The sequence below is a fragment of the Notamacropus eugenii genome, chromosome 1 (genome assembly GCF_028372415.1).
Source record: "Notamacropus eugenii isolate mMacEug1 chromosome 1, mMacEug1.pri_v2, whole genome shotgun sequence".
NCBI lineage: Eukaryota > Metazoa > Chordata > Mammalia > Diprotodontia > Macropodidae > Notamacropus > Notamacropus eugenii.
Window position 1 is genome coordinate 562,052,420 of NC_092872.1, and position 24,735 is coordinate 562,077,154.

The 24,735-nt window shown below is 35.2% G+C and overlaps 1 protein-coding gene across 4 annotated transcripts in view; it reads right to left on the reverse strand.

Annotated features, from left to right (window-relative positions):
- Positions 1-24,735, reverse strand: part of SNTG2 (syntrophin gamma 2) — a 668,997-nt gene that overhangs the window by 141,726 nt on the left and 502,536 nt on the right. For 3 of the 4 annotated variants that reach the window (XM_072634327.1, XM_072634326.1, XM_072634325.1), the window contains exon 12: positions 19,682-19,798. The exons of the other annotated variant lie outside the window; for it this stretch is intronic. In XM_072634327.1, the coding sequence (XP_072490428.1) occupies positions 19,682-19,798 (117 nt within the window). The remainder of the gene's footprint in view (positions 1-19,681; positions 19,799-24,735) is intronic. 4 annotated transcript variants of the gene reach the window in all.

Here is a 24,735-nt window from a genome sequence, read left to right on the forward strand (position 1 = left end):
AATCAATAAACATAATCATTAAGAATAAAAGATTCAAAAGACCATCCCTTTATTATTTTCTTAAAATGCAATATATATGTGCATATTTTTCATATAAGATCAATTAATTTCAATAACCTGTGAAAACTAGAGCTGTTTAAAATTATCAAATAAGTTATCAAAACATCTTTTGTTATTATCTTATTCCGATGATTACTCCCAGCAAAACTATAATCTTAGGGGCATGGTTTCTTAACCCAGGGTTTCTTGAGCTTTTTTTTTTTTTTTTTTAACAAATATGCTGGTAATTATTCTTCAACATGATTCATTTCCTTTGTAAACCAATTAATTTTATTTTATACATTTAAAATATTATTCTAAGAAGGGATCCACAGACTTTACTGGATTGTCAAAGGGTTTCATGACACACAATAAAGATAGGAAGCCCTGCTCTATGTTAACACTAGTTTTATAATGTTTGAATATCTCTTCAATCAACAAACTTTCACTTGAGTAATTTTCTTCTAGGTAAACAACAAAATCCGATAGGCTGTGATTGCTTAATTGGTGTTAAAAATTACTTCTCATATTTTCCTGCATACATTGGCAACTGTTGCATAATTTATATGTTTTTAATTCTTTAATACACTGTAAATTTGATTTTCTGGTTGTTATTTTAACACATTTTAATGAAGTTTGAAAACATTGAATTTCTGGAGGATTATGTTTCTGATTATCTCTTGTAAACTAGAAACCAACAACAACAAAAAAATTCTATTTATATAGGATTATATAAATAAATAGGGAGGGAAGCCAGTATTTCCAAAAAAAATATTTTTATGTGTAGTATCTTCCTGTGAAATAAAACAATACATTCTCAAATTATGGTTGATTTATACCTTCCAAGCTTTTAAAAAATCTTGACTAACATCTGACCATGCAAAAAGTTAGAATGGAGTTTTGGCAATTTAGGAACTGCTTTGAGCAATTGTTCCTGGCTTTTCTTGATCTTTGGCTAATTCAGGAGGATTATTAAACTTTTTTTTTTAAGAATCTACTAAGAGCAGGGAATTATGCAAGGACCTGGAGATATAGACACAGAACTGAAACAATTTTTTACCTCAAGGATCTAACATTATTCTGAGGGATTTATTTATTTTTAGGATATATGCCAAAGATAAATAAACATAAGATCATCTGAGGTGGAAAACTTTCATTAACATTTAGGGGACAAGGAAAAGCTTCTCATAAGAAGTGGCACATGGAATGATCCACAAAGAAAACTAAGTATTCTAAGACATGGAAATTAGAAGAGTGTTAGAAGGGAAATAATCTGGGCAAATGTGTGAGAACAGAGATGGAATGTCAAGGTCAGAAATTAGCTGCTAGGTCATTTGGGCTTGTAGGATCTAGGAAGAGGAGTAATAGGAAGTAAATCCTGAAGGGGAGGTGGAACCCCACTTGGACAGGGATTTAAATAAAATAGTTTGCATTTTATCTCAAAAGCAATAGGAAATGGTGCATTTTTGATCGAAGTGACATGATATGACTTGTATTAGACCCCATCTAAGAGTCTGAAATGGTGATCCATAAATAATTAGTGACTAATTAGAATAACTACACTGATGACCTGCTTTGTCAGTAAAGAAATAAGTGATCCTGATGACACTTCCTGCATTGTGAAGATAACTACGAAAAACCTAAGAAAAAATACTGTTCCCTGTAAACATAATCGTTAATATGTTGCAGGAAAAGGAAACATGGGAACTCTAACAATATTCTTCTATTTCACTCATTTTTAAAAATTTATTTATTAATTTTTAGTTTTCAACATTCATTTCCACAAGATTTTGAGTTCCAAATTTTCTCCCCATCTCTCCCCTCCCCCATCCCCAAACATTGTTCATTCTGATTACTCCTTCCCCCAGTCTGCCCTCCCTTCTATCACACCCTCTCTTCCCTTAGCCTCATCTTCTCTCTTTTCTTGTAGGGCAAGATAGATTTCTGTACCCCATTACCTGTATTTCTTATTTCCCAGTTGCATGCAAAAACAGTTCTCAACATCCATTCCTAAAACTTTGAGTTCCAACTTCTCTCCCTTCCTCCCTCCCCACCCATCCCCACTGAGAAGGCAAGCAATTCAGTATAGGCTATATATCTGTAGTTTTGCAAAAGACTTCCATAACAGTCATGTTGTGAAAGACTAACTACATTTCCCTCCATCTTATCCTGCCCCCTATTTATTCTATTCTCTCTTTTGATCTTGTCACTTCCCTAAAGTGTTTACTTCTAATTACTCCCTCCTCCCATTTGCCCTCCTTTCTATCATCCCACTACACCCCACTTATCCCCTTCTCTCCTACTTTCCTGTAGTGTAAGATAGGTTTTAATACCAAACTGAGTGAGCATGTTCCCTCCTTAAGTCAACTGTTATGAAAATTTCACTTTTTCTCTCTCACTTCCCCCCTTTTCCCCTCCACTGAAAAAGCTTCTTCTTGCCTCTTTTATGAGATAATTTGCACCATTCCATTTCTCCCTTTCTCCTCCCTATATAACCTTCTCTCACCCCTTAATTTTATTTTTATAGATATCATCTCTTCCTATTCAACTCACCCTGTGCCCTCTGTGTGTGTGTGTATGTGTGTGTGTGTATGTATATACAATCCCTCCAACTACCCAAATCCTGAGAAAAGTTTCAAGAATTTCAAATATTATCTTTCCATGTAGGAATGTAAACAGTTCAACTTTAGCAAGTCCTTAAAATTTCTCTTTCCTGTTTAGCTTTTCATGCTTCTCTTGATTCTTGTGTTTCAATGTCAGATTTTCTATCTAGCTCTGGTCGTTTCATCAAGAATACCTCAAAGTCCTCTATTTCATTGAATGACCATTTTTTCCCCTGAAGTACTACACTCAGCTTTTCTGGGTAGGTGATTCTTGATTTTAATCCTAGTTCCTTTGACTTCTGGAATATCATATTCCAAGCCCTACAATCCCTTAATGTAAAGGCTGCTAGATCTTGTGTTATCCTGTAAACAATACTCAAATTGTTTCCTTCTGGTTGCTTGCAATATTTTCTCCTTGACCTGGGAACTCTGGAATTTTGCTACAATATTCCTAGGAGTTTTCCTTTTGGGATCTCTTTCGGGAGGTGATCAGTGGATTCTTTCAATATTTATTTTACCCCCTGGTTCTATAATATGAGGGCAGTTTTCCTTGATAATTTCAAGAAAGATGATGTCTAAGCTCTTTTTTCATCATGGCTTTCAGGTAGACCCATAATTTTAAAATTTTCTCTCCAGGATCTATTTTCCAAGTCAGTTGTTTTTCCAATGAAATATTTCACACTGTCTTCTGTTTTTTCATTCTTTTGGTTTTGTTTCATAATATCTTGGTTTCTCATAAAGCATTAGCTTCCATCTATTCCATTCTAATTTTTAAAGAACTATTTCCTTCAGGGAACATTTGAACCTCCTTTTCCATTTGGCTAATTCTGCTTTTTAAAGCATTCTTCTCCTCACTGGTTTTTTGGACTTCTTTTGTCATTTGAGTTAGTCTATTTTTAAAGGTGTTATTTTCTTCAGCATTTTTTGGGTCTCCTTTTGCAAACTGTTGACTCGTTTCTCATAATTTTCTTGCATCACCCTCATTTCTCTTCCCAATTTTTCCTCCACTTTTCTTACTTGATTTTCAAAATCCTTTTTGATCTCTTCCATGGCCTGAGACCATTGCATATTTATTTTGGAGGTTTTGGATGTAGAAGCCTTGCCTTTTTTGTCTTCCTGTGATGGTATGCATTGTTCTTCCTCATCTGAAAGGATGGAAGAAAATATCTGTTCACCAAGAAAGTAACCTTCTATAGTCTTATTTTTTCCCTTTTTTTGAGCATTTTCCCAGTCATTTACTTAACTTTTGAGTCCTTGGTTAAGAAGAGGGTATACTCTAGGGACCTGTAAGTTCTCAGTTCCTCCAAAGTGGCACAATCATGGAAGAAGATTTTACTCCTCTCTTGGCCTATACTCTGGTCTAGGAGCAATCACAAGCTTTTCTGTCCAGGATCTGTGAGTAGAATTTCCTCTCCAGAACCTCCACCAACTCCACCAGCCAATGTTCCTCCTCACTCCAGGACCACCACTCAGGGCTGAGAACCAGATCAGCTGCTCAATTCCTCCAGGGTTTTTAGACTGAGGGTTTTAAAAATGGATGATGCCACACAGGGGCTGCTGTTGCCCTGGGGCCTGGGGCCAGACTGTGTTCCCTTCTCACCCAGGTGAAAGAGCTTTCTCAGTGACCTTTGAAGCTGTCTTTGGCATTTGTGGGGTAAGAAATCTGGATGATTCCATGCCCTGAAGCCTGCTCTGGTCCTCTCTGTGCCATACCATGTGGCCAAGGCTGAGCTGCCCTGCTTGGGCTACATTCTGCTCTGAGATTCGTGTGAGAGACCCATCCTGTCAGTCTTCCAGGCTGTCTTGGTCTGGACATCTCTTTCACTCTGTTGTTTTGTGGCTTCTGCTGCTCTAGAATTTGTTCAGAGTCATTTTTTACAGGTATTTTATGGACTGTGGGTTGAGAGCTTCTATCGGTCCATCCTTGTACTCTACCATCTTGGCTCTGCCCCTCCCCCACTCATTTTTTTAAAAAAAGAATTAAGTTGAGCTTCTGACTGTCAACTAATCCTTATAAATTTGATCCCAAATTATTGAGTTTTTTTCTGATTTCTTTGATATATTCATATTTAAAAATATATTTGACTCCAAATGACCTTTTCAAAATGACTTTCTAAGCAACAAAAACAAGCATTTTTTAAAGCATTTGTAACACTTTATTTAAGTGACAGGAGTATTAAAAACTTAACCACCAAAGGACATTAGCAGTTAAAAGGTACTTTTTCAAGCCTCTTCTCTCTTGTCCTTCTCATCTGATTTCATATTGATTCTTCTCTCTATACCTGTTACTCCCTCTTCCATCACAATGGTTCATAGTGGCTTTGTTACAGATGAATTCTACCCATTGTTACTTATCTTCTCCAGGTCTTACCTTCCTCAGATTTTCTGCTGTAGTACTTTTGGGGCTGATCTGGGCAAGGTTTGAAAGGTTGCTATATACAAAGATTATAAAAAGGACATGACTACTGTATCATGAATGACCTTTTTTTTCTTCTGTTTGTGTGTGTCCTGCCTAATATTAGGGTCTCTGTGAGTGGCTTAAGGCACAGGTGACTTGCAAGACTTCTATGGAGAATGGCTTTCCATCATGAAGTCCCACTGGTCCACATGCACTATGAAGAGTAATTGTCCTAAGTGTGTGGACGTATTAGCAGAACCAACAAAAGTCTGGGAACCTGTGATAAGGCTTGTTATCTAGGCTCTTTTCAGAAGCAGATTAATCTGAAGACTTGTTTTCTCTTGGGGGTCCTCCTCTAATAATTCAGAGGAGGTATATTGATCTCCTGTTGACCTTGAATTCTTGATAGCTATGTCAGAAAAGTATAGCCTGTGGACTGTCTTTTCATTAAATTTAGGAACTGAGCATGGGCATTGTAATATATTCTTTTTTTTGAAGACCAGTCTCAAAATATGAAGAAACCCATCAACAGAGGTTGGCCACTGGTTAATACATTTTATGACCTTTGCAACTTATGAAACCATATAAGCATAACTGAATAATTAATTACTGAGAAGTATTTATCAAGCATTTAACTATGGGCTAAACATGTTAGGATATTTTGGCTTATACATAGAAAAAGTGAGATATTTCCTGCTGTCAAAATGCTCACATTCTAATAGGAGGCAAAATATTAGGATTGTTCTGCTGCAGGGCAAATGACAAGATCCAGTATGTCGAAAGCTTTAGAAGTCAAGGTGGTGCCACGGCCATGGGTCCAAAGAGTACAGAAGCAGATAAGATAGCAAGGCCACTTGTGTGCCTTTGAGCAAGCCATTTGACTTCCTTTTTTCCCTCAATTTGCTCATTTGTAGAATAAGTGAGGAAGAAGATAACCTCTGAGGTTCATTTTAGTTATATAACTATGGTTCTATGACTTTATAGAATTCTGAAGCTTCAAGACCAAACTAGAGGGTGTTTTACCCACCCAACATTTACTTCATACCTCCAAGAGATTTCTATACCAATAATAAATAATAGATCATCATACTGTAACAAGAGCTACCATTTTTTTATAGTGACTTAGGAGAAGCTTCATAAGAGTCATGTATATATTACAGATATTAAAATGTGATCACTTCTCATGACTATTATACATTACTGGGGGTAATGGATATCTGAATTTCAGTGATTCAAGACACAAAAATGGCAAAAACTTTTAACTTACAATAACTACAGAAAATTTATTCTGACTTTTCTACTCTTACTTCTATTTAATACTTAGCTCATATCTAATTAATGGTTTTTCTAAGGAATAGAATGGCATAGTGGAAAGAGAATTTGATTTGAAGTCAACAAATCTAGACTCAGGTTCTAGGATTGCTATTTGTTAGCTTTATATCCTTCAGAAAATTACTTATTATTTTAGGCCCTGATTTACAAATTCTAAAAAGAATTCTTGTTGGAGTAAATGATCTCCAAAGTTCCTTTACAACTCTAGATTCTGCAGTCATATGACGAGATGGTATCCAAGTACTCTTCAAGCTCTTAGTCCATAAATCTGTATCTTGTGCTTTTTCTAACTATGGAAGGGGGTACATCATTATATTTTTTTGTAGATTCAGTGATTTCTGAAAACATTTTTTTCTAGATACTACTACAATACTCAGAAGAATTCCCGGCAATTGAGACTGTGAAACTCTGAAGTAGAATGCCAAGGGAGGTAGTTAAATCTCCTTTGGCACAGATTACTAAATAAGACATATACTTATTGATGAGATCCTTTATTTACTAGTAAGGGAGGTATGCAATGTCCTAGTAATTCAAGTGTAAGCCAGTCTGGATTATGTAAAGGCCAATTATCTGAATTATAACAACAATGCAGATGTTCAAAGGGCATTTAAAGTATTTTAAAGCATTTGTACATTATTTTTGCCCTTACAAACAACTCTTTGAGATAAATGCTATTTTCTCCACTTTACAGAAGAAGAAGCAGAGAGAATGCAGAGAGAAGTAATTTTCCATGGTTGTCCAGAAAAGTAAACATCTGAGCTAGAATCTGATCCCAAATCTTTTAAGTCCAGCATTCTATTCACTACAAAGCACAAGGCTGCTATCCCATTCCTCTTAGGGTCTGTTGGAAATCTCCAGATTTTACACGTATAAACTATATCTGAGAGGAAGGAGAGAGATTATATATCTCCTCAAGCACTTATATATGATAGTAAAGACTTGAGGGCAGAGAAAAGACAATTAAGTAAAGGGAACATTTTTGTTGAACTTTCTCAACATTTCCCCGAAACAACTTTTTAAATGCATGTAAAATCAAATTCTAAGTGGTATAACCAATGATAATTCAGAGTTAGTCATTTTTCCAGTCTGGGAGAGTTTAGAAGGACAGAAAGGAAGCCAGTGACACTGGGTTGGGAAATGGCTGGATCCACAGTGAGCATAGCATCCAGAAACACTGGCAGTGGGCCTTGAAGGTAGCAGTAGTGGTCGAAGCAGCAGTAAAAGCAAGAGGAGTACTGTTAGTGCTAAATGCTCAGATATGGTAAGGAGATTGAAGACCTTGTCAGAAAGAGATTACAGGGAATTCCTTGCCAGCACTGGGTACAGGATCAAGAACTATTTGGCAACTCCATTGTCTATTATCCAGTTGTAGGTAGTTAAGGGTGGAACTGGGGTTCACAAGGGAACAATGACCCTAGTGAGAGAAGGTTGTAGCTCCAGGGTGGAGAGGAGTTGTAGTTGTCAGGGAGCGGGGGTCTTAACCAGGGGAAGGACTAGAGTGTAGATGAAAAGAGTAGTGACCACACCCCTCCCCTGATTACACTATTGTGGAAACCATGAGAATTTACAGGCCTACAGAATTAGCTGTGAAAATAGTAGTCTGAAGCTTGAGACAGTCAGTCCATCCTCCTTCCCCTAAGTGAGTGGAGGCAAACTCTAAAATAAATTCTAAAGGCAAGAAATGGGGTGGGTAAATGAGTAAACAACAAAAAAGAATCTGACTGTAAAACAAACAAACACAACTATTATGGTGACAGGGAAGATATCAGAAGATAATGATTTTGAAACACCTTCAAGCAAAACCTCAAAAAATGCTCATTGGATACAAGCACAACAAGAATTTCCAGAAGACTTAAAGAAAAAAAAAGAGCAAAAATGATTTTAAAAAGCAAATAGTGATAGAGGGAAACTGGGAAAAGAAATGAGAACAATACAAAAAATTTATGAAAATAAAGTTAATACTTGTTAAAAGCTAAGTGGTGCAATAGGTAGAGTGTTAGGTGTAGGGTCAAGAAGACTCATCTACCTGAATTCAATTTTGGCCTCATACACTTACTAGCTGTAGAACCATGGGCAAATCATTTAGTCCTGTTTGCCTCCGTTTCTTCATATATAAAATCAGCTGGGGAAGGAAATGGCAAAGTACTCCAGTATCTTTGCCAAAAAAATCACAAATGAGGTTATAAAGAGTTAGACATGATTGAAAAATGAACAACAACCACAAGAAACACAAAAATACTGAAGAAAATAACTCCTTAAAAACAAAATTGGAAAAAGTGGTTAGAAGACATACATTCATACACAGAAGAAATTAATTTCGTAAAATTTAGAATTGGTTAAGTAGAAGCTATTGACTCCATGGTGCATCAAGAAACAAAGAACAGAGAAAAAAAAGAAAATAGGAAAAAAAGTGAAGTTATCTCATAGGCAAAACAACTGATGTTTAGAATAATGAAAGGAAAGATCATTTAAGAATTATTGGAGTACTGGAAATCCACAATAAAAAAGAACCTAGGCATCGTATTTCAAGAAATATTCCCAGATATCTTATAACTAGTAGGCAAAATAGAAATGGAAAGAATTCACTGATCACTTCCTTAAAGAGATCCCAAAATGAAAACTCCCAGGAATATTATCACCAAATTCCAGATTTTCCAGGTAAAGGAAATATTCTAAGTAGCCAGAAAGAAGCCATTTAAGAAGCCACAGACAGAATCACAAAAGATTTAGCAGCTATCATGCTAAAGGAAGGGAAAGTTTAGCATACAATGTTCTGGAAGTAACAAGAGCTTGGAGTACAAATCCCTCAGAGGAAAAATGGACATGAAATCAAATAGAGGACTTCCAAACACTTCTGATGAAAAGACCAGAATTGAATAAAAATCTGACACTTAAACAGAAGACTTAAGAGAAGGATACCTGAGGGAGGTAAAGAAGAGGGGAAAATGAAAGGGAATTTAATGAGATTAAATTGTTTATATTCCTAAATGGGAATATGGTGCATGTAACCCCTCAGAACTTAAACATCCTTAGGGTTGTTAGCATCTATTTAGGGGGCATGACAGTTTATTTTGCTAGGATGATCTCAACAGGAAAATGGAAATGTGAGAAAGACAGATATACTGGGAGAAATGGGAGGGAGGGAAGACACACACACACACAGTTAAGCATAGGCATTAATCTTATACAGCAAAGGTGGAGGGGACTAGACTCGGAGAATGGTGGATAGGGTAATAAGAGGTAGAACATATTAAGGGAGGTAGTGGTCAGAAGCAAAACAGACTTGAGGAGGGGACAGGTTAAAAAAGAAAAGGATAATAAAAGCCTAGTATATGACATCTAAACTTCCATGTTTTGAGTCTCCAGACTTAAGTACCTGACTCTCAAATTCAATGTTCTGAAGTAAAACACAAGTATCATTTTTCATGTACACCCTAATATAACATGGAAGAGACAACCCAATAAAGGATTTAGTAAAAAAAATTACAATCAGTGTTCATAGTTATTATTTTAACTTTGTAGCTAGACTGATATCTAGATAAGAAATTAGCCTAGATCACTTCTGAAGTCCCTTTTGACTCAGATATCCTAAGCACATGTCATGGTGGACTATGGTATCAAATAGGAATGCATCCTATGAAATAAAAGCAACATATCTATTAATTTTGATTCTAATTTGTTAGATATTCAGTAAATTTTTTTAAAAAGATGAATGTGGACAGAGAACAGTCTTATGACTACACAAAATACAAATGAACAACCAAAGAAAGTTGTAATGCTATTTTTTTGTGATTTTTTTCCCACAAGCAAGTAAGCTTTAAACAAATTTTTAGTATTTAACTTAAGTACTAGGAAGAATTGTATTGTCAAGGCAATATTCACAGCACCGAGGGCAACTATGAATATGAATTGCAAAGTATAACAGACACTTCATTTAGAAGGCAGAAGAAAACATTTATTCAGACACCAGAAAGCCAAATCCCAAAACTATAAAGCCAAATCCATCATAATAACCAAGAAGACAATACACATTATCACTGCAGAGGTACAAAGCCATTCCCAAGCCTCCCTCCCACTCCTACCCCACACTGGGGTCTTCCCATAAACACTCACATGACCAGCTGTGCCTGCCTCCCTGCAACCTCTCTCTTCTACCCTAACTCCTCTTATCAGCTTTCTCCTAGTTCTGTTCCACTCTTCCTGCTCTGCCTATTCAGCAAGCTCCTCCCATCACATGTGACTTACGCTTTTATGTGATTTAAGCAGGTCACATGGGTCTATTAATGACGGGAAAGATCTTCCCATTTAAATTATCATTACAATCACTAAAGGAAATGCACTTATTTTGTGTCTAATAATGCTTATTCTGAAATTGAATTTCATATAAATTATACAAACTGTATCTATGTGAACAACCAAATTACCTAGGAATGAATGTTTAGAATTAGAATTGCTTGTCTGACTAGGATTATTATGGCCTAAAAGGAACTTCTACCTTACTGGCAATGGCATAACCACAAACTTCCAGCTAATTTCCAGAAGTAAACTTGATACACTGAATAAATTCATGCTAAGAGGGGAAGATGATTAATCAAATTTCATGCGAGTTAAATTTTGTTTATGTTGCAAACACAAAGTTCTATTCCATTGTTTCATTATGATGTGGAGGTGACTCTCTGCTTTCAAAGTCTGTGTCAGTGAAGTATAAGCTCTTGGAAGTTGTATTGTGTTGGAAGGGCTTTGAGTACAACGTTGGCAATAGAGATTCTAACTTCTGATTATGAGCCCAGCTAAGTATGGAGAAATTCATCACTAGTATGTTGACTCCTGGTTGATGAATTCTTTGGTCATAACATATGAACTGAAAAAAAAAATACAAACTAGTCCTTAATTCTTGGTGGCCCCCTTTCACTCTGTAGTGATATTGAAGGAATGGTAGAAGAGGGAACTGAAGATACCATTACACAGACATTTGACCATCTATAAATGTTAACCTAGTGGTTCATATGCTAAATGTAAGAACATTGTCCAATGCACAACTAATGGACATATGTCTAGACTAAAAACTGATACATATCAATCTGCATACACAATAAATATAGGAGAAAGGAGGAAATTACTTATGAAATGAAAGTGTGGATCACAGGTTCACATGTCTTGAGCTGGAAGAGACCTTAGAAAGTATCTAGTCAAACCACTGATTTTATAAGATGAGGAAACTAAGGTCCAGAGAATTTGCATCAATTGCTCATGGGACATAAATAATAAGCATCAAAATCAGGATTTGAACCAAAGTTAAAAGTCTGCAGAGTCTGTGTACTTTCGTGTGAACCAAAAGCTTCCTCTTGGAGATAAAAGCAGAGGCACTGGTCAGGTTTGGTTTCATCACGTGCCCTAAATGAATAAGAAATTGTTTCATGGGATTGATGACTTCAGCACAATGATAGGAGTATTTGACAATTATGAGAAATGTAACAGAAACTGTGGATCAGGGTTAAGGAATGAGAGAGAAAAAAGATCTATATGTTACACTAAAGCCTCGTGCTTTATTTATCATGGATGCTTTCTTTGAGAAACAATTGAAAGTCCCTGGATATAGCCAGAGCTGAAAAATAATACACAAAAAGAAACTGATTCTATTTTAACAAAAAAGAAATAGTATTACTGATGAGGTAGTAATTCCTAAATTATTTGTCTGTGTACAGTCAGATGACTGACATGTTAAAGCAAAGATCAAAATTAGTATGAAACTAGAAGAATAAAATTCAGAATAAAAGGTATAGTTCATAATTGGAGCAATTCAGTTTTGACCAAGTTAAGAAGATTGATAATGATGGCAAATGGGTTGTGGATGAAACAAAGGAGAAAGACACAGGTTATAATAATTTCACATGGAAGTTTATAAATATGTAAATATATTTATAATACATATATAAAAGTACATAAATCATATATATATCGTAAATACAAATATATATTATATATATAGTATATAAATCAACTGCCATAAATCAGCTACATGACAGACTAGACAGAAGATTGGAACTAGGAACACCTGTGTTAAAATCCTGCCTCTGACAGTCCCATAGCTGTATGACCCTAAACATACCATTTAACCTCAATTATCCTTAGTTTCCTCAACTGTAAAATAGGAATAATAATAGTATCTTTCTCTCAGGGTCATTGTGAGGACCAAATGAGATAACATATGCAAAATATTTTGGAAACTTTAAGTGCTACATAAATGTTATCTACCGTTATAACATAGAGATAAGAAGCCTAGTTATAAACATCAAATTTGCTTGCCAAAAGAAGAGAAGAGGAGGGAGAAAGGGAAGGAAGATGTGAGGGAGAAAAGGAGAGGGAGAGGGCATTCAATTATACAGTTTAAGATATAAAATAATTTGTAAAACCTTAAAGATAAGGGTTTGTTGGTTGTTTGTTTGTTGTCCTTCATCTTTGAAGAGGACCAAAGTGACATCATCATGATAAAGTGAAATTTCAGTGTGTGTGACTGTGGTTGATCAGACCAATATGAACTCAGAATGCTCTACCACAGGTTGGGCACAGAATTTGGGGTGGATATCCCAAATTTGCACATCCTAAGTTTTTTTGTTTTCGTTTTTATGTTTCAACTGCATAGTGGAATTCCCCACCTGCCTGTGGTAATCAGGCCAGGGTTGGATAAGCAGACAATGTTTAGGGCACTTTCTAGCCCCCTTCCTCACACCAGGAGGTGAGCAGTGCGATCCTTAAAAGGCTGCTCAGACACCCAGGGGTGTAGTGAAAGATAAAGAAGAGTAGTATCATCTTCTTAAACCATGATAAGCAATGGGAAAAAAACTGAGTTTGAAGAAATCTTAGTGAGAGACACAATTAGATAAGGTCAATCTGAGAATGTATAAATATAGAAATGAGAGGGAACAACAAACAGAAAAGTGTAAAAGACCTGCAGATATTTTTGTACCAAACTTTTTTCACCATATAGAAATGCCACACTTGAATTCTAACATCAAGAGTCCCAGATAAATTTATTGAGGTGGTAGAATTGAATCTAAAGTAAACAAAGTTGGGAAAAAAAATCTGAATCAGCCTAAGTACACACAGTGGATATCCATACTGGAGGCTAGATGACTTAAAGCGCATTTAGAAATAATTCAATCATAAGATACTTGAAGAAAAAGAAATAGAAAAGGCAATAGAAATGCCTTTGTCAAGCACAGATTCCAAGTTTGAGAAGGAATCCCTCTAGACTGCGTAATCTTCTAAGTGCTTTCATTTTTAGATGACATTGTGTTACATATGCTAAGCCCTAATAAACTGCAGAGCCTCTTGGGCATGATTCATAACCATCTAAAACTTTGGCTGAACCAATTACATAGGAAAAAATAAGTGGATGAATACTCATTCCAAATATAGTTGGTTAGAGCTCATACATAAATTTGAATATCTTAGATTGAGAGCAAATCAAAAATCAATCAAGCCAAGAATTAAACAGGAAAAAAGTGGGTTGGATTATGTCTGGCAACTGGAAAATCTGCTCATTATCCCAAACTTCTCCCTAAAGAAAATTCCCATCTTTTTAATACCTTTACTTTACTGGTAATATGGTTTAGCTATAAGTCATTGAAAAATAGTTTTCATAGAGTTAAAATGACTATAGCTCAGAAGGTAATAGAAATAGGTTCATGATAGATATGAGTATGTATATGCTTGAATGTAAGATGTCATCAAGAAAATATATAATTAAAAAAAGAACATGGTCTGGTTCTGCAGTAAGAGTAAGGGATAACTAGTGAGTAGTCTATGGGATTGTAATGGTAATTTAAATGGCAAGATCTTTCCCATTCATTAATAGGCCTATGTGACCTGCTTAAGTTACATGGAAGCCTGAGTCATATGAGTCTAAGTCACATGGAACAGGAAAGGGGTGGTGCAGGAAGGGTGAACAGGAAGAGGCAGAGCTGGAGCAGACCTGAGAGGCAGTTAGTCATGAGAGCAGTCAGAACCGAAGGAAGCAGGCAAGCCCAGAGCTGGCTGTGAGTGAGAGAAAGGCATTTTGTTTAAGGGAGCCTGTTTGTAATTTGTTTAATGGAGCTGGTTTGTGGGAAGCCTAATAGAGGGAAGGCTTGAGGCTGGTGTTGCCCTCTGCACTGTTATTGTGTGTAGATGTCTTTGTTACTATGATGGATTTGGCTTTCTGGTGTCTGAATAAATGTTTTGGTTCTGTCTTCCATGTGGAGAGTCTGTTGTATTTTGTGAATCAGAATTTTTCTGGGATATTCATGGCTACTTTAGGTGCTATGAATATCACAATGGTATTACAGGGATCTACTGTTAGTGATTTTGAGAGAAGGCAAGCATCCTAGGTGAGCTCTTGTGGTGGACAAATAAGAAGGTACACATAATATTTCCACAGGAGAGGGTGGCATAGTGAACAGCATCATTGTAATGAGTATCCAACTCAACAAGATAACATATATAATAAGTTTGATATGTTTTCTAGTTATTCCCATATCCTTGACTTTTCATTGCCCTGTAGGGTAGGAGATAAGGAATAGAGCTGGTGAATTATATCTGTGGAAGAATAACTTACAAAAGAATTTTCTCCCGCTAGCATTTGATTATAACTATGTTCTAAAACTGTTCCAGTACTAATCATAATTACTATAAATTACAGACAATTTAAGAAAGAAAATTGGCTAATAACAGCATAAATAACATTAATGGAAATCAAATTTATTTACTATTCTTTTATATATCAAAAGGATATATAGTCAATTACAAGTACTTTTTGCAAAAGCCTAAATTTCATCAGAAAGTATTTAATTGTGAAAATAGTTGTTCAATTTATCATTCAGCGTAAAATATTTATTTTTAATTGTTTTCTCTTAGTTAACAGTAGAAATGTATCATCAGTTAATGTCCATAATGATATTGACATACCAAATGCAAGTAAAGGCAGACCTAATCCTAACTTTACCACTACCCATGTCTTCATTTTAAGATTATAAGATCTAGTAGCAAACTTCTAATTCAGTCCAACCCCTCATTTTGCAGAGAGAAACTAAGGCTGAGGGAGGTTATATCAAGTAGCAGAATTAGGATTCATTTCTGAGCCCACTGCTTCTCAAGTCAATGTTCTTTCCACATTATATCAAACTACATCCACTACCTTCCTTATAATTGGGCAGCATTGGAGTGAGACATGGTCAGTTTCTGGCCTTCTAGTAACATTATGAAAATGATTATTTTGCTGAATTATATGATACAGTGTATTGCCATGTTCATGATCATATAGTACATCGTGAGTTAATATTTCTTATAAGTTTAGATTGCTCTCATTTAGAGACAACCTGAGGGGGTGGAAATAGTGTTAAATTTTGAGTCAGAAGGACTGGATTTAAGTTGTGACTCTTACAATTACTTCCTATATGACCCTGGGTAAGTCATTCAGCTTTTCTGAACTTCACTTTTTTTGTATGAAATATCAAAAATAACAATTACTATAGTTACCACAGAGGATTGTTGAGAGTGCTTTATAAATCTTAAAATATTATACCAATGTGAATTTTTTTTTCTTGAAAGCACTTAGTTTTTTTGTCCTATTAATATGAAACAGAAGGATATTGATGTTGTATTAGCTATATCATTGTACATAGAATATATTTATAAGAACTTTCACATTATCTATATTCTGTCATCTCTATCTGTGAACTCTACATTACCCTATTAAAATAAGTATCTTTTGTGAAAGGCCATAGAATTTTATGTACTTTCATCCTTGGGATTAATTATGTAAACCTTTTTTTTTTTTTTTAGAAATAGTGTGAAAAACAAACAAACAAGCTATACACAATCTCCTGGTTGTGATTTACAGATTGCAACATGCATCACTGGAGCAGCAGTGTGCTTAGGCATTTAGATCAGGAGTTTCACTCCAGCTTAGCCATACAGCGGTATAACCTTGGGCAATTTGCTTAACCTTTCTTGGCCTCAGTTTCCTTGTCTATAAAAACAAGGGCTTTGACTAGCTCTCTAAGGCCCTTTCTAGCTCTCAATCTTTTACCCTTAGATCCACTCTGTGTTTGGTTAAAAGAAATTTTAAAACAAAAACAAACAAACAAAAAAGAGAAAACAAAAATTCATTTAGCAGATTTTACTTTACTGAGTATTAAATTCTTATATGTAACTTGTTAATTAAATTATTTATTTTATTTGAAGACAAAGTAATTTCCTAGAAATGCCTTGATTTCTGCAGGTATGTTATGAATACATCCCATCTCCCCTCACTTCCAAAGTGTTGCCTAATTTCAAATGATTTGAAGAAACTATTTCCAGAGTTGCCAGAATTCTGACCATGCTGAGGTCTAAGAAGTTGAAGTGATGAGTTCATATGAAAATTCAGTAGGTAGTTCTAGGAAAATTAAATTGCTTTATTAAATTCATAGGATCATAGATCTATACTTACAGAGACCTTTGGAGGACACCGAGTTCAACATCTTCCTTATTTTAAAGTGGAAGAAACTGAAATTAGATGAATTGCCCAAGATTACACAGCAAAGTGTCTGAAGTGGGATTTGAACCTGCGTCTATCTGACACCAAGTCTAGCATGCTACCCAGTACTCCATGCTGCCTCAATAAATGGAAAATTGGCCACATTTTCTCCAGATGGAAAGTGGGCCCAGAAAATGGGAGATTTATTGTGATATACTGACTTTTCAAGGGGCTAGCATGCTCCCTGCTGCAGTGGATCAATAGAGAAATTTCAGATGGGAATTTGAAGGATCATAATAGATATTAGAGCTGAAAGGGACCTTAAATATTATCTGATCAAACTTTTTCATTTTACAGAGAAGAAAAATGAGGCACCCTGAGAAGTGACTTGCCTAAAGGAATACACAGGGAGTTAAGTATCAGAACCTGTTTAAATTTCTTTTGAAAACAATTCAAGAAGATAATATGATTTGAAAATCACAAATTAAGAGCCTTCAGCCTTTCCCCATACCCTGGTTTTAAATTCTAGAAATACACAAAAGTTCGTTTTATATAATATGTATTATTCATTTCACAGTTTGCTGCAAGGGAAGTTTGTAATACTTAAGGAGTTGTAGATATATGAACTGTGATTTTGGTTCATTTAATTAAGCAGATTTTTTTAGTGTCTATTTGCTGAGGATATTGCATGGACTACTGAGTTATCTGTAATAAATAGATTGCCTGGACAAAATCATAAAGAGAAATGACAGAAAAAGGCCAATCTCATGCTTGTAAAGGCAAATGAGAGAGGAATACATTTCTAAATGCCTGAATCATTTGCCTTATATACATATGGTAACTACATAATAGTTCTACTCTACCTGATCATTGTATTGATTCCAATTCTTTACTTATTTTTCTTTAATGGAGAGGTATGAATATGTATTAATTTTCTAAACTGGATATTACTAATAATACAAAGTGCTATTCTAGTCTAAGTCTGCATGCTTTTGGTAGGGTACTCTATTTGCAAGACACAGTGTTAACTATATAGATTAATACAAAGAAAATTGGTCACTGAGTTTTAAAGTAAACAAGCAAGACATGGCATTCACAAAGAAAAAAAGGTTTTGTTATTTGTCTTGGCAAGTTATGGTGGAAAACCCAGAATGCTATATTTTCTCACAGTGAAGTTGGAATCATCTAGAAATATGAAATTACTTGTATTAGTGTAGAATTTTGATAAATGATGGAAGTAATTTCTCACTGATTAATAACATACAGATAAAGTAAAGTCCTTACATAAAAAATTACATTACAACTTTCAGAAAAGAAGGAAGAAGTAAGTTTCCAGACATATTTTTTTTAATTTGTTGTTTCAGGTATCTACAGCATCTATTTCTTGCAACGTTATTTCCATCTTTGAAGAGATTGGGGAAACAAAATCCAAATTTCACTCATGAAGCCTTTTAATTTTAATGCTTTGAGCTAGATATCTAAATGTGTGCAAGCTTTTTCTTCATTTTTTTTTCACAATTTCAAATTAAGTGCTGAATTGTTGCATGGTTATTTTCATTCCCTAATGGTAATGCATGAGGTGCTCTGAGATCAATAAGTGTTGGTTGTTGATGGCTACTGTCTCAAATGCATAAATCATACTTAATGTCTACCTTTGCTTCATCAGATAGCATGAATTGAATCTATCAAGGTTACCTGTAGATTAAAAAAAATCAACTTTTTCTTGTTTTCTATTGCTTCAATAGGGCAGTGTATCTTAATAGTTGCCAGGTGATAGATAGTCCTTGGATGATATTCTTTTTAAAGAAATGAATTTGTCCCAATCTATTGAGCATAAAAAATTCTCAATATTTTAAACAACCTTGGGTTATACAAAAATCTATTAGCATGTTATTGACTTCTTTGTATGTACAACTCCTCATTGTAAAAATATCATCTATATTTTAAGATATAGGCACAGTCTATGTAATGTTGCCTATAGCATGATCACAAATCCTTCAGCTCAAGATGAAAACTGGATAGTCAGGGAAATTTCAGATTCGGTCTCAACTTCTATGAAATTGTTTCCTTTAATAACTTATTTACTCAACCATTTAATATTGCCAAGCTGCTGTTAAGGAGTTAACAGAGGAGGAGGGGTATGGTAGCCCGTTAAAGCTACCTTGAATATGTAGTCCAGACTTGTGACAACTTTGACAATTACTTCTTGTCCTACCCCTCTTTGTGACTCCTTTTCATTTCATAATAAATGGAATAGCCTTGCTCAACATGCTGAGACTGCATTGGTCTTTGAAAAATGGGAGACCTGACAAGTATTTGGATAATTTAAAATGCACAGAGTACGAATGTCAGTCTCTCCTATGGGGATTAAATTACATAGCTCCATACTGGCAAATTTTTTAAAAAGATGACTGGTTAGAATTTTCAGAAACTAGAAGCATGGGTTAAATTTGAAAGTTTGTCTTACAGAGGAACAATTTCTTTATCATATAGGTAGTTCCTTGAGTCACTATATTTTTTTCCAAATTCCAGTACCATGTTTTACATTAAAATGATTTTCTATTAATTTTCTGTAGTGAGAGTAAGGAGATCACATTTAATTTCACTGGGCAAAATAAGGAAATAGAATTGTTCATCAATGAGGCCAGTCTGCTAAAAAGTAGTGAGTTCATTTTGGGACATCTATAAAAGAGAAGCCAACTGCTGATTTAGCTGGAATCATGCCTTCCCCTCCAATGATCTGATCATTGCTTCTAGTACAAGCAAACGCATCAACAATCCATTCCTTACTGAATTCAAATGTATTCTTACCGGTGGAGTGCTGAAAATGTAGAAGGATGAACCTTTCAGGGCCAGGAACTTGTGTTTGTAGGGTGGAGATGAGTCAATTCCCTGGGGCCTTTCATTTACCCACCCCATATGTACAACCTGCAGAGGAAAACCTTGGAAAATTAAAAATCAAGCCTCAATATCAGAATACGGTCAAAGGAGCAAAAATAGCAAAAATTATCAAGTTGTCCCTAAGCAATTGTTACACACTCAAAAATAGATTCATTTCAGAGACTGAATAATTTAGCTCAATTTTCCAATCAAAATTTTATATCCTTATAAAGGTATATAGTCTTGAGGTACACATCTATAGTTCAAGACTTTGCTTTCACTAATAACTGTGATGCAATACCTGAAAAGTCTAGGTTTCCTTTATCGATTACATTGGATTTTCCCATATAAAGGTTAACATAATTTGTGTCAGATTCTATCAGCACCAGCTAGAGACATGGTGAGAAAAGATTTTGCTCTTGAGATTTCTTCCCATGGTTTCTAAGGTAACCATTTACATTTTAAGTTTGCAGTTAGTCATGGAGAAGGTCTGAAACAAGGTAAATTTGATTACTCTTTGCCTTTAGAGTATAATTATGCTGAGATTAAATAGGATTCCAGTGCCATCATTCCTAATATGACTCTATAGTAAGTCAAAAAATTATTTTTAACTGATTACATAATAAGTTTTTCATTGGTATTGAATGGGCCATCCTTAAATACAATAAGCACAGGTAATGAAATAACAGTAATAATTTGTATTATAAAAACTAAATTTAAAATGTTTCCTGAAATTTCAAAGAAATATCAATGATTTCTAAATATCATATATGTAATATACACATATAAATATAATGTAATATAATATATATTGTGAATGTAACATACATGCACCACACACAGATGTACGTATGCATATATAAACATATCCACTATGATTTCATTTGGGAATATATTTGACTTTCAATGACATGGATAAGAAAAAAGTACTAAACTTAGAATCAAAAGACTTCTAGATGCAAGCCTGAATTTCACTAACTTGTGTGACCTCAGACAATTTATATAAACTCTTTGAGCCTCATTTTTTTTTTAATTTGTAAAATGAGACAAAATTTGTAGTACAAACCTCATAGGATTATGAGGCTCAGATGAGATAATGTGTTATGTTATTTGTAAATTTAAAGAGTTTGTTAGATCAGATGTATTATTAATATATTACTGGATGATAACATAGTTTATAGTTTGTTAGATCAGTTGTATTATTAACATGCTACTGGATGATAACATATCAGCACATTTTGGCATTGAAAGGAGGCTTATATTTTTACACTTAGAAAATCCATAATTTCTTCTTCAATGTGGCACTCTGGCCATTAACATAGGTCACACCTCCTATCTGATTTGGTATCTGATCTTAAAGAATTCTATGGTCAAAAACTGTTACCACACTGAGGTCAATATTATGGAGAGCCTCTGCAAACCTAGCTAAAATTTCCCTCCATAAACAGATGTATAATCCATTTCTGGGGCTGTAGTCAAAATCATTCCAGCTTGGTAGGATTTATCCGAGTTTGTATCTTGGCAAAGCCTTTAAGATAGGAGGGTCATTTCCTTACCACAATGAAGCTTCAGAAGAGAACTTTATTAAAGATATGTTAACTAATAAAGAAAAATATTAAAAGAACATTTCATATATATATGTCTATATCTATATATATACATATACATTTTCATATGCCTAGTGCAATGCCTTACATATACTGTTAAATAAGTGATTATTGATTTTAATTCAATTCCAAATCTTAAAAAGTGTTGGCAAACTTGAAGACCATCAGACTTGACATAGAAGGTAAAAATGTAAAGAAAACAATTGTATGTACAGTTTTCTTCACTTCTCTTTCTACTTTCCTATATTTATTAGTAATCATAATCATGGTTCAACTAGGAACCATGGAACCATTGGAAGTAGCAGAAATAATATAGGGAAGATAGGTAGCTAGGTGGTACGTAGATGGCACATTGCATAGAGTGCTAGACTAGGAGTCACAAAACCTGAGCTCAAATTATGCCTCACACACTTACTAGATAAGCAAGTTAATTCGGCTATCTTTGGTTCAGTTTCTTCATCTCTAAAATGGGGATAAAAATAGCACCTGTCACCCAAGGTAATTGTAAGAACAAAATGAGATAACGTAAATCACTGTGCAAAAACTGATGTCATATATGTGTTAGTTATTGTTATTTACACAGGATTTCTGTCTTCATTCTCCTTCTTTTCTGATAATTAGAACAACAGTCCAAATTGATACTACTGGTATCTCCTGTCCCCATCTTTTATGTCACCTGCATTATTTCATAGTAAGTATGCAAAAATGGACCAAACTAGTAGCACAGATTTGTAAATTGATGGCACTCTATGAAGACACATGTTGAATTCTTGCCTATTTTTAAAAAAAAATTTCAGTTTATCCAAGGCATTTTGATAATTTCACAAGCTTACTGTGAACTCAAAATTAATAATGCCCATATGCTGGCTAGCACTCATTCACAAATCCCCTTGATATATCATTTTAGTTTTATTGAATGGGATTCCAAATACTACAACACTGCATTGGTCAGTACTCAAGATCCTGTGAATCCTTTGCTGGAAAGAAAATTGTGCCATTAACATGTAATGGAGTAGACTCATGCATTGAGTAGAGAACAGGACAAGATAGTCCTTATGGTGACCTATAAAGCCCCCAATAACTTCCAGGTAGTACACTAAGAGCTTAGGATACAAAGAAAGGTAAAACCAAATACAAAAAAGTCCTGAAATTTCCTGATTTCAAGAAGCTCATAGTCTAAGGGGAGGAAGTAGGCAAGAAGGAAGGAAGAAGGAAAGAAGGAAGAAAGGTAAAAAGGAAAGAGGAAGGAAGGAAAGAAAAAATGAAGCAGGAAGGAAGGAAAAAAGGAAGAAAAAAATTTAAGTGCCTACTATGTACAAGGCATTGTTTTCAGGACTTTGCAAACATCATCTTATTGGGTCCCTATAACTACTTTCATGAAACCAGTGTTATTATCATTGGCATTTTACAGTTGGGGAAACTGAGGCAGATAGAGGTTAAGTGACTTGCACAGGGTCACAGAGCTAGAAATTTATATTTGAACTCCAGTTTTCCTTACACTAGATCCAGTGCTAGATACAGTGAACTACTTAGTGGTCTCTAATGGGGAAGTTAACATGCAAATATCTCTGCACAAATAATATATGGATAATATAAATGAGGAATAATATCAGAGGGAAGGAACTAAGATTAAGGTAGAATAGAAATAGGCTTCTTGATGGGACTTCAGCTGAGACTTAAAGGAAGCCAGGAGACAGAGATGAGGAAAGAGAAAATTTTAAGCATGAGGGTACAGCAGAGTTGAGGGATGGAATGTCCTCTGCAAGAAACAGCAAGGAGGTTAGTGTCACTGGATTGTTGAGTACATGGAATGGAGGAATACATGGAATACATGGAATATGAGGAAACTGAAGAGCTAGGAAGGGGAGAGATTATAAAGGGCTTTAAATGAAGAGATCATTTTTATATTTGATTCTGAAAGTTATAGGATGCTAACTAAAGATCATTGAATAGTTGGATGACACGATCAGACTTCACCTTTAGGAATATCAGTTTGGTAGCTGAGTGAAACTGAATTGGTTCTCCTGCCTCCCTTGAGAAGAGGAAAAATGCCATTCCATTGCACACCAGTCTTCTACTTTGAAGTGAAAAGAGAAAATACCATTCCATCACATCAGATCTCCTTCCTGGTGTCTGGTCTCCCTTAGCATGAGGAGAACCATCATTCTATTAAGTACCAGTCTCCTCCCTTCCAGGGAAGAAGAGAAATACCATCCCATCTGCCTTGTTTCTTACCTTGAGGAGGGGGAGTGACACAATTCCTTCATCTCTCAAAACTTCTCCCCTAGCCTGAACTATATAACTGAGTCTAAACCCAATGGACAATAAAAACCAATCTAAACTCATTCATCTATCTGGTCATATACTCTCCATTTCAGTGATTCTGAATGCCTGGCTTTCATCATTCAAACCTGGTCTTCGATCTCCCACTGCCTGATCTCTTATTCTCATTCCCCTCAATGCAATTTCACCCCCACCTCCATATATACCCTTCTAAAACTGTACACCTCTTCCCTTGTGCTCTCTGGAATGCCTGATCTATAGATAGCAAACTTGACTTTCATATTATATCTTTTCCTTTACCACTTCTCCCATTTTCTGGCTCTCAGGAGACATGGCTCCCTCCTAAATGACACAGTCTTCCTGACCCACCTTCCCTGTTTTGGTTACAGTTTTCATTTATTCCTCCTAACTCATTGATCAAGGTGAAGGAGTTGGAATATTCCATTTCTCAGTAACCTCTCCTCCTTTGAGGTTCACTACATCCTTATCTATCACTCAATAAAAGTTCTCATAACTGTTGTATTGAACTTCAGGACACTATTCATCTTTCCTCAATGAGTTTGAAACCTGGCTCACTGTCCTCTCCTCTTCAGATTCTGCCCTAACGTTGTTATACATGGGAAACTTCAATATATTCACTGATACTCTCTGAAATACATTAACCTCCCGGTTCTTCAATTTACTCATTTTACATAACCTACTCTTTACCTCAATCAAACACAAAGATGTTCATATCCTTGATTTTGCCATCATCAATAAATGAACTATTTCAATATTCATGAACTCTGAAATGTCCTTGCATCCAATGATAATTTATTGTTATTCCAACTCTCCCTCTGCCTCAAAAAACCCCCAAATTCTCCAACCACACTGTGGTCCTCAGTCCCACAATACTTCAGTCCTTTTCTAGGTTATTCCTCCAAGCACTATCTACACTCTCCTCCATTCCCCATATTGTCCCCTTGGTGAACCAGTTCAACTCTATTTTCTTTTCTTCCTGATTCCCTGGCCGCTTTACTATATTGCTGATTTTGCTCTTTCTTGGACTAATTCACTTATCTCCTCCACTATGGTGACTTTTTCAGATCTTTTCAA